The sequence below is a fragment of the Hypomesus transpacificus genome, unplaced genomic scaffold (assembly GCF_021917145.1).
Source record: "Hypomesus transpacificus isolate Combined female unplaced genomic scaffold, fHypTra1 scaffold_454, whole genome shotgun sequence".
Classification (NCBI taxonomy): domain Eukaryota; kingdom Metazoa; phylum Chordata; class Actinopteri; order Osmeriformes; family Osmeridae; genus Hypomesus; species Hypomesus transpacificus.
Window position 1 is genome coordinate 32,501 of NW_025813970.1, and position 11,512 is coordinate 44,012.

At 50.4% G+C, this 11,512-nt stretch overlaps 1 protein-coding gene across 1 annotated transcript in view; it reads right to left on the reverse strand.

Annotated features, from left to right (window-relative positions):
- Positions 1-7,248, reverse strand: part of LOC124465296 (vitamin D3 receptor A) — a 9,849-nt gene extending 2,601 nt beyond the window's left edge. The window contains exons 1-4 of the mRNA XM_047017011.1: positions 7,103-7,248; positions 5,069-5,199; positions 1,039-1,223; positions 789-888 (exon numbers count right to left, since the gene is read on the reverse strand). Of these exons, the coding sequence (XP_046872967.1) occupies positions 789-888; positions 1,039-1,223; positions 5,069-5,199; positions 7,103-7,248 (562 nt within the window). The remainder of the gene's footprint in view (positions 1-788; positions 889-1,038; positions 1,224-5,068; positions 5,200-7,102) is intronic.
- Between the last annotated feature and the right edge of the window lie 4,264 nt (positions 7,249-11,512).

Below are 11,512 nucleotides of genomic sequence, written 5' to 3' on the forward strand. Positions count from 1 at the left end.
GATGGAGGGGGGGGGGGGGGGAGAGGGAGGGAGGGGGGGAGGGGGGGGAGGGAGGGGGGGAGGGTAGGAGGGGGGGAGGGTGGGAGGGGGGGAGGGGGGGAGGGGAGGGGTGATGAGAATGTGAGATGACATTTAGAATGGAGGGAGAGAGGAGGGAGAAAGATATGCAGAGTGTGAGAAGAGAGAGGGGGAGACATAGATTGAGGAGGTGGGGATGACAAAGAGGGAGGGATGAGGTTGAGAAAGAGGGAGAGGGAGAGAGGGATGAAAGAAGGAGAAGAGAGAGGAGGGGTAGAGAGATGGAGAAAAAGAGATTTGGTTTCCAATCAGATATGAAACATTTTTGTGTTTTTGTCTGGCGATAACTCGTGTTTCATGTCTTGGTCGAGGAATCTAATCTGGTGTGTGTGTACCATGGAGAGTAGGTGTGTGTTTGTGAGTGTGTGTTACCTGGAGACGAGTGTGAGTGTGTGTTACCTGGAAGGTGTGTGTGAGTGTGTGTTACCTGGAGTGTGTGTGTGTTACCTGGAGAGTGTGTGTGTTACCTGGAGTGTGTGTGTGTGTAGGGAGTCAGATGGCTGAGCGGTTAGGGAATCGGACTAGTAATCTGAAGGTTGCCAGATCGATTCCCAGCCGTGCCAAATGACATTGTGTCCTTGGGCAAGGCACTTCACCCTACTTGCCTCGGGGGGAATGTCCCTGTACTTACTGTAAGTCGCTCTGGATAAGAGCGTCTGCTAAATGACTAAATGTAAATGTGTGTGTTACCTGCAGAGTGTGTGTGTTACCTGGAGAGTGGTTGAAGGAGTCAGAGGAGGCGTCAGACAGAGAGTGGAGAGAGGCAGCACGGCTGGCACTGCGGGTCACTGGACCCTCCCTCACCGGGGGCTGCACACACACACACACTTTAGTACTTTAACCACAGAAGCACGTGGCCATGTGTGTGTGACACCATAGGAGCGTGTGAGACCAGAGTGTGTGTGAGGATGTGTGTGTGTGTATCTTAGTGTGTGTGTGATCTTAGCATGTGTGTGTTACCCTGAAGCGGTTGAAGTCGGAGTAGGAGTCGTCGTAGGTCTTGCGGTGGGCCTCCACCAGGGAGGAGATGACCTGGCTCTGCTCCTCGCTCAGACGAGGGCGCTGGGCCTCCCTCGCCGCCTCCTCCTCCTTCCTCTTCTGGATCAGGTCCTTCTTCCTCTGCACCTCCTCGTCTGTCAGGATGACTGGGAGGGAGATGGGGATCGGGAGGAGAGCAGGAGGGTGGAGGGAGGGAGGAGTGTGGGGGGAGGTGAGAGGGGATAGGGAGAGGAGCAGGAGGGTGGAGGGAGGAGTGTGGGGGGAGGTGAGAGGGGATCGGGCGAGGAGCAGGAGGGTGGAGGGAGGGAGGAGTGTGGGGGGAGGTGAGAGGGGATCGGGCGAGGAGCAGGAGGGAGGATATTGGGAGTGGGGGGGAAGAAAAAGGATGGAAGAGAAGAAGTGGGGGAAAAGAGGAGAGATGGAAGAGAAAATTCAGCATCTTGACACTTCCCAGTGTGTGTGGGCCAATTTTACCAAGACAGTAAAATACTGTAAAATACTGTACACATTATCACTGGAGCTGTTCTTTCACTGCCTGTAGTCTGCACCAGACCTCAGTAACCACACCCACACACCCAAACAACATAGGACTGACACCAGAGAATCCTGTCGCTGTTTTCCTCTTGTTGTTCATTCCTTCACCAGCAGCTTGGCTACTTCCTGTTTCTGGAGTCATGGGAGGAGAGCTGCTGTTGTCATGGCTGGCGACGGAGCGAAGGTTCCGCTCGATTCACATGCCACACAGAGCCTACTGGTTTATTTATGCTGAGGGAAAGTGTGTGTGTACATCTGTGTGTGTATTTATATACACGTGTGTGTGTATGTGGGCCTTTGCCTGTGTGTGTTTGAGTGTTTATATAATGCATATATAGGTGTGTGTGTGTGTATAGTGTATATGTCGGTGTGTGTGTGTGAGAGAGAGACCACGTGGTTTGAGTTGCTGGGGCATATGACAGAGAAAGACAGCACTGGCCTCACAGCTGCAAAGCTGCATGAACACAGCACGGCATGTGTCCCTGCAGATTGTATTAGACTGCAGAAGCGTGCTGGATAGAAAGTAACAACAGATTAAATTCCTTCTTTTGTTGTGACACTTCTGATTAGGATTATTGTTGCTTTTGTGTATATTTTACCAGTTTTTTCTTTTTCTGTAATTCCACAGATGTTGGAATGTGTGGAATATCGTTTTTATACGATGAGATGGGGCTAAATGATATTGACTCAGAGTGGACTAATATGCCCAGATATGGAGGTCTCTCGACATAAACTAGATGAAAATCTGAACAAATTACCTTAAATGTGATATGGACTATTAGTCACTGTGTGGCAAAATAGACTGAGACTAAATTAATTGCTAGTGTAACAATGCCATACCAACACCAAACAGCTAGCATGCTAACAAGCTTGTGTAACAATGCCATGTTACCAGCACCACAGCAAGCCCGCTAACGAGCTGGCCAAAGTTGGCTGCGATCAACCACAACACCACTGAGAGACTCATTAGCCATAATAGCATCAGCATCGCGGCTCTTTCCCAGCCTGGCGCTACACAATTTGGCCGCTACCATCCTCTCACCCACCCGCTCGGCTGGCGCTGCCAACACGGCACAGCTGCTCTGCCAACACGGCACAGCTGCTCTGCCAACACGGCGAGGGAAGCAGCAAGCAGCACCAGAGCCAGGCGAGGGAAGCAGCAAGCAGCACCAGAGCCAGGCGAGGGAAGCAGCAAGCAGCACCAGAGCCAGGCCAGGGGGCCAGCAGGAAGGATTTGCGAGAAAAACTAAAAACAAAACAACAAAACAACAACAACATTCCTGTTTATCGAAAGTTTGTCAACATGTATTTTTTGTCATGAGCAGATTGGTAATATCTCATCTGGCAAAGCGCACTCGGACTTTGGTGAGCCAGGAGAAACGGGGAAAAGAGATGTTTTCCAGGAACATGAAAGCAACTTTGCTACATGCTCTTGACCGTGAGCGTAAACACCACTCTTGTAGTAACTAGCTGCTCTAGACTTCTGTTCTAAAGTGCTGATTGGATGATAGGTGGTGTTTCTTCTACTTCCACACAGTTAAGTACCAGGATGAGGACATTGTTGTTGATCGCTATTTCCCCTCATACATCCAAACACAGCGACGGTGATGCCAGGATGATAAGAGCAGGCTAGGAGAGACCTGGCTCTGGGCCTGCCCTCCTTGTTGCACTGGAAAGATCCGGTGTAATTTGTTTACACCCTCACCCACTTGGCCTGAAATGAGTGAGGGAGAGGGAGCTATAGAGATAGAGATGAAGGGAGGGAGAGATTAAGGGCGAGAGAAAGGGATGGAGGGAGAGGGAGCTATACTAGAGTGAGGGAAGGAGAGGGAGGGAGGGTTGGCTGTCACACTAGCAATTGTGGACAGGGTGGCTGCGAGCGGCGGGCCTTTGAAGAGGAAGAATCAACACTACGTGGGTGGGATCCACCCGCGGGCTTGGGCAAAGCCCAGAACCGACCAATCAGACGCAGTGTTGTTCAGATCAACTGTATCTAGTCAGGAACAGAAGCCAGGATACAGATCCTCCAATACACAGTAAGATACCTGACCGAGGACAGTCCAAATCTTTTCCACTTGCCCTAATCTTTCCTTTATTCCTTCTATCCTCTCCTCCTCCTCCTCCTCTCTGTTCCTTCTATCCTCTCCTCCTCCTCCTCCTCTCTGTTCCTTCTATCCTCTCCTCCTCCTCCTCCTCTCTGTTCCTTCTATCCTCTCCTCCTCCTCCTCCTCTCTGTTCCTTCTATCCTCTCCTCCTCCTCCTCTCTGTTCCTTCTAGCCTCTCCTATTCCTCCTCTCTGTTCCTTCTATCCTCTCCTCCTCCTCCTCCTCCTCCTCCTCTCTGTTCCTTCTATCCTCTCCTCCTCCTCCTCCTCTCTGTTCCTTCTATCCTCCTCCTCCTCCTCCTCCTCTCTGTTCCTTCTATCCTCTCCTCCTCTCTGTTCCTTCTAGCCTCTCCTCCTCCTCCTCTCTGTTCCTTCTATCCTCCTCCTCCTCTCTGTTCCTTCTATCCTCTCCTCCTCTCTGTTCCTTCTATCCTTTCGTCCTCCTCCTCCCTGTTCCTTCTATCCTCTACTCCTCCTCCTCTCTGTTCCTTCTATCCTCTCCTCCTCCTCCTCCTCCTCCTCTCTGTTCCTTCTATCCTCTCCTTCTCTCTGTTCCTTCTATCCTCTCCTCCTCCTCCTCCTCCTCCTCTCTGTTCCTTCTATCCTCTCCTCTTCCTCCCTGTTCCTTCTATCCTCTCCTCCTCCCTGTTCCTTCTATCCTCTTCTCCCATGTTGTGTTGTTTTAACACGGTACAGATCAGCACCTTGCAAACCCCCCTGTACACGGCTGTACAAAACAAAATGAGAGAGAGAGACAGAGAGAAAGAGAGACAGAGAGAGAGAGACAGAGAGAGACAGAGAGGTAAACCCAGCTCATCTCTGTCTCCTGGAAGGAGTTCCAGCAGGAGAACATCCCAGGTGAACTTTTGGTTGATTCTGTTTCAGTGTCAGCGTGCTGTGCTTTCTGTCTGTGGAATGATGCATGATGCTCATCCACACCACAGGCAGAGCAGCTCCCTGCTTCTCTGGTTACAGCTCAGCATGTCCACCAGCCTGGGGTAGCTCATCCAAACATCCATAACTCAGACGCATGTTTATGAAGCACTTCCCAGCACCTGTGTGTGTGTGTGTGTTTAAACATGTTTGTGAAAGTGTTATTTCATGTGTGTGTGTGTGAATGTCAATGTGTGAGTGTGTAAGCACGTGTGTGTGAAAGTGTGTCTGAATGTGTGTGGGGTCTTGTTTAACTATCCTTGTGGGGACTTCCCCCCGAAGCAAGTAGGGTGAAGTGCCTTGCCCAAGGACACAACGTCATTGGGCAAGGCGGGGAATCGATCCGGCAACCTTCTGATTACTAGCCCGACTCCCTCACCGCTCAGCTATCTGACTCAGGTTGTCTGTGCGTGTACTCACACTCCTTCATCATGCCGATGTCGACGCAGCGTTTGAGACGGCAAGCTTGGCAGTGGCGTCGGTTGTCCTTGGTGACGGTGCAGCTACTGTTGAAGGGACAGGTGAAGCTGGCCTTCCTCTTCATGCTGCGCCTGGAGCACACACACACACACACATCAGATACACACTCTTCATCTACACTAACATCAACTATGCAAAATTCACCAACGACATCAACTGTGCCAACAAAAATGTATTTGCAATTTATAACAAGTTAGTTGGTTGTATACAGGTAGGGCTAGAGTAAATAGGTAAACAACACACATACTGTACACACATACTGTACACACACACACACAAAGACACACACATCTTATAAAGCCACACTACCCTTCTCAGTGAAAATGTTTATGAGCCGTCACGAAGCAACCTCTTTGAAACGGCTTTACATGGAATAGAGAATCCCATTTACAGCCTGGACCCACCACACGCACACACACACACACACACTTCACCAGAAAAATATATACACACAAAACCACATTTAAACATGCACACACACACATAATTCACCATAAAATGCACACACACACACACAAAGTACTCTGCCTACACCAGGATCCCCTTCACTGACCACACACACACACAGCAGAAGGCTAGGCAGCGCGCCCAGGAAGATGGTGTTTGATTGGCAGCTGACAGGTGAAGGGGGGGCTGACAGGTGAAGCGGGGGCTGACAGGTGAAGGGGGGGCTGACAGGTGAAGGGGGGGCTGACAGGTGAAGGGGGGGCTGACAGGTGAAGGGGGGGCTGACAGGGCAGCTAAGATCAGGTTCATGACAACAGCATCAAAGGGGAGCGTGGAGAGAACGAGGTGGAGAGAGGGAGATGAGCAAGGCAGGGAATGAAGAGATGGAAAAACAAATAGGGAAAGACTACAGAAGAGAGCCATATGGAGAGGTTGTGAGAGAGATAGATCCATGTGTCCAGGGTCTCTCCATCTCTGTCTATCCATCCCTGTCTCTCCATCTCTGTCTCTCCATCTCTGTCTCTCCATCCCTGTCTCTCCATCTCTGTCTCTACATCCCTGTCTCTCCATCCCTGTCTCTCCATCTCCGTCTCTCCATCCCCGTCTCTCCATCTCCGTCTCTCCATCTCCGTCTCTCCATCCCTGTCTCTCCATCCCTGTCTCTCCATCCCTGTCTCTACATCTCTGTCTCTCCATCTCTGTCTCTCCATCTCTGTCTCTCCATCCCTGTCTCTCCATCTCTGTCTCTCCATCTCTGTCTCTCCATCTCTGTCTCTCCATCTCTGTCTCTACATCTCTGTCTCTCCATCCCTGTCTCTCCATCTCTGTCTCTCCATCTCTGTCTCTCCATCTCCGTCTCTCCATCTCCGTCTCTCCATCTCCGTCTCTCCATCTCTGTCTCTCCATCTCCGTCTCTCCATCTCCGTCTCTCCATCTCCGTCTCTCCATCTCTGTCTTTCCATCTGTCTCTCCATCTCTGTCTCTCCATCTCTGTCTCTCCATCTCTGTCTCTACATCCTTGTCTCTTTCGGGGGGCAGATGGCTGAGCGGTTGGTGAATCCGGCTATTACAGTTTTTCTCCGTCGCTTTGGTACATTTCTCAGATCAGAATTGAAATTCTCAAAACTACGTGTTCAATCTTCACATCATTGTCTCACTTGTGCACATCAAAAAAGCAGTTTCTAATTTCTTTGAACAAATTGCAAATGCGTTGGAGAAAAACTTAATCAGAAAGTTGCCGGTTCGATTCCTGGCCGTGCAAATGACATTGTGTCCTTGGCAAGGCACTTAACCCTACTTGCCTCGGGGGGAACGTCCCTGTACATACTGAAGTCACTTTGGATAAGAGCGTCTGCTAAATGACTAAATGTCAAATGTCTCTACATCTGTTGATGCAAAAGATAACAGACAGGAAAGACAGAACAAGAGAGGCAGATGAAGAGAGCAAACAAGAGAGGCAGATGGAGAGACAAAGAGAGTGAGCAGAGACAGGAGGACAGAGAGCCGTCCATGAGTCCGGGGTCTTACCTGAAGAAGCCCTTGCAGCCCTCGCAGGTCATGGCGTTGAAGTGGAACCCGGTGGCCTTGTCTCCACACACGCCACAGATCTTGGGAGCGTTGCGGTCGAACTCGTCCAGCCCTGAGGCCGAAGCACTCACAGTCATGGTCTCCATCACTGGGGAGAGGGCGGCAGGGAGAAGTTAGCCAGGACGCAGCCTGTGTGTGTGGGGTGTGTGTGTGTGTGTGTGGGGGGGGTGTGTGTGTGTGTGGGGTGTGTGTGTGTGTGTGTGGGAGGTGGAGGTGTTTGTCGGCTGGTTACAGAGACCTTTGTCAGGTACATGAGCCTAAATGCATGAGATACGGAGAACCCAGCATTGGACTACAACTGGTTTTGTATCACACACACACACGTGCAAGGACACGCACTTGCAAACACACACGCAGTGACACACACACCATCTGCCTCTGGTTATTAAATAAACATCATAGAAGCAATACAGAACACCACAGACCAGCAGCTCTGCCTGACCTGAACCATCTAACACACCAACACCGAGGGAGAGATGGAGAGAGATGGAGGGATGGAGTCAGATGGAGAGAGAGGTGGGAGAGCTGGAGAGAGAGATGGGAGAGAGATGGAGGGATGGAGTCAGATGGAGAAAGAGGTGGGAGAGCTGGAGAGAGAGATGGGAGAGAGATGGAGGGATGGAGTCAGATGGAGAGAGAGGTGGGAGAGCTGGAGAGAGAGATGGGAGAGATGGAGGGATGGAGTCAGATGGAGAGAGAGGTGGGAGAGCTGGAGAGAGAGATGGGAGAGGTGGAGAGAGAAGTGGACAGAGAGTTGGAGAGAAAGATGGAGAGAGAGATGGAGAGAGAGATGGAGAGAGAGATGGGAGAGGTGGGAGAGATGGAGAGAAAGATGGAGAGAGAGATGGAGAGAGAGATGGAGAAAGGTGGAGAGAGAGATGGGGGAGGTGGAGAGAGAGGTGGGGGAGAGGTGGAGAGAGAGAAAATTAGGAAGTAAGAGAAAACGAGGGAGAGAGAAAGATAATAAGGAAGACAGAGATAATGATGGCAAGAGTAAAACACAAGACTGGAGCAATGTGGTTGTTCTACCCAGAAACTGAACACCTAGCTTGTTCATTAGCTTGTGTGTGTGTGTGTGTGTGTGTGTGTGTGTGTGTGTGTGTGTGTGTGTGCGTGTGTGCGTGTGTATGTGTGTGTGCGTGTGTGTGTATGTGTGTGTGTATGCGTGTGTATGGGCGAGAGAGGAAGACATGTTGATTGTTCACACCATGATACATATTGAAATGAGCTCAATCTCTGTGTATCCTTATTCATTGAGAGAGTGAGAGAGAGGGGTCGGGTTGCCAGGTTTGGTTAACAGATGATTAACCCCCCCAGCAGCTGTCCAGAGCGTGACTCCAGGAGGGTTAGATTCCAGCTGTTCTCTCCTCTCTGCTCTCACTCTCAGCTTGAACAAACAAGTTGTTTTTGTAGTGTTGATGAAGGCTGGACCTGGTCCTCTCACACCCTCCCTCTCTCCTTATCTCCCTCCCTCTCTCCTTCTCTCCCTCTCTGTTTCTCTCCCTCTCTCCTTCTTTCCCTCTCTCTCCCTCTCCTTCTCACATACTCCCTCTCAGCACATCTCCTTTCTTTCTCCTTCAAGCCTGTTATCTCAGATTCTGTCTCTCTCTCCATCTCACCACAGTGCTTTGACATTTGACTGTTTCACTCTCCACCTCTCTCTCTCTCTCCTCTCTCTCTCCCCCTTTCATTGTCTTCCTCTCTCCTTCTCCCCCCTCCTTCTCTCTCCCTCTCCTTCTCTCTCCCTCTCCTTCTCTCCCTCTCCTTCTCTCTCTCCTTTTCTTTCTCTCCCTCTCCCCCTTTTTCTCCCTCTCCTTCTCTCCATCTCCTTCTCTCTCTCTCCCTCCCTCCTTCTCTCCCCCTCCCTCTCCCCCCCTCCCTCTCTCCCTGTCCTTCTCTCTCTCCTTCTCTCCCTCCCTCTCTCCTTCACTCCCTCTCATTCTCTCCCTCTCATTCTCTCTTCCTCTTTCTTTCGCTCCTTGTCTACCTCCTCCTCCACCTGTCATTCCTTCTCTTTTTCCAAGAAGCCATAAGCTAGTCTCTCAGACAAACTACTCAGAATCTGTGCTAAAGGTCAGAGTTACACACAAGCATGCATGTTATGAACACACACACACATTAGTACGACAAAAACTCCCACCCTCGCATGTGCGAACACACACACACACAGGACCAGTCCCACAACTTTGCTTATCTTCCTCTCAGTCTGCTGAGAGGTGTGTGTTCATCCTGCCTGGAGCTCCCTGAGTGTCCTGGTCTGGCCTCTCAGAAACACACCGTGCTGTACAGAAACACACCGTGCTGTACAGAAACACACCATGCTGTACAGAAACACACCGTGCTGTACAGAAACACACCGTGCTGTACAGAAACACACCTGCTGTACAGAAACACACCATGCTGTACAGAAACACACCGTGCTGTACAGAAACACACCGTGCTGTACAGAAACACACCGTGCTGTACAGAAACACACCATGCTGTACAGAAACACACCATGCTGTACAGAAACACACCGTGCTGCACAGAAACACACCATGCTGTACAGAAACACACCATGCTGTACAGAAACACACTGTGCTACACAGAAACACACCATGCTGTACAGAAACACACCATGCTGTACAGAAACACACCGTGCTGTACAGAAACACACTGTGCTGTACATAAACACACTGTGCTGTACAGAAACACACTGTGCTGCACAGAAACACACTGTGCTGCACAGAAACACACCGTGCAGCACAGAAACACACTGTGCTGTACAGAAACACACCATGCTATACATAAACACACTGTGCTGCACAGAAACACACTGTGCTGTACAGAAACACACCGTGCTGTACAGAAACACACTGTGCTACACAGAAACACACCGTGCTGTACAGAAACACACCATGCTGTACAGAAACACACTGTGCTGTACAGAAACACACTGTGCTGCACAGAAACACACTGTGCTGTACATAAACACACTGTGCTGTACAGAAACACACTGTGCTGCACAGAAACACACCGTGCAGCACAGAAACACACTGTGCTGTACAGAAACACACCATGCTGTACAGAAACACACTGTGCTGCACAGAAACACACTGTGCTGTACATAAACACACTGTGCTGCACAGAAACACACTGTGCTGTACAGAAACACACCGTGCTGTACAGAAACACAGTGTGCTGTACAGAAACACACCGTGCTGTACAGAAACACACCATGCTGTACAGAAACACACCGTGCTGTACAGAAACACACCATGCTGTACAGAAACACACCATGCTGTACAGAAACACACCGTGCTGTACAGAAACACACCTGCTGTACAGAAACACACCATGCTGTACAGAAACACACCATGCTGTACAGAAACACACCATGCTGTACAGAAACACACCGTGCTGTACAGAAACACACCGTGCTGCACAGAAACACACCATGCTGTACAGAAACACACCATGCTGTACAGAAACACACTGTGCTACACAGAAACACACCATGCTGTACAGAAACACACCATGCTGTACAGAAACACACCGTGCTGTACAGAAACACACTGTGCTGCACAGAAACACACTGTGCTGCACAGAAACACACTGTGCTGCACAGAAACACACTGTGCTGTACAGAAACACACTGTGCCGTACAGAAACACAGATCAACAGTGATGGCGCCAGGCTGGGGTCAGGGTGTGTGTGTGTACAGATGGAAGAGTCCTGGTACTGTGTGTCCCAGCACAGCAGGGGGGAGGGGGGGGGGGGAGGGGGTCATGCCTGTGGCCTGCACACACCAACACACAGCTGCACAAACACACACTCTGAGTCAACATGTGTCACGCTTACAGGCACCTGCACATCCCTGGGTTATCATGGGAACCGCAGGGTCGCTATGTCCGTCACCTCCTACACTATGTCACGTGTGTGTGTGTGTTTGAAAGAGAGAGAATATATGTGCTAATAGAGCAATAGAGACTCCAGTACAGTAGTCTAACACAGTCCAGTACAGTAGTGTAACACAGTACAGTAGAGTGGAGTCTAACACAGCACAGTAGAGTAGAGACAGGGTCTAACAGTCCAGTCCAATAGAGAGTGGAGGAGGTGTTGATGTTAGTGGAGCGGACATCAGAACATGGAGCCAATGACCCAGAAGGCACTGTGGTGGGGCCCCCAATGTGTACATACACGATATGTGTGGGTGAGAATATTCAATCACAACGTGAGACCCAACCGCTCCTCTGTTTAAAACTGTACAGATGCAACCTCCTCATTGGCTGAAACAGTCCCTAGATGCACCACTCTGATTGGCCGGTCAGTGCAAAGCATGCATAGAGAACACACACACACAGACCTAGT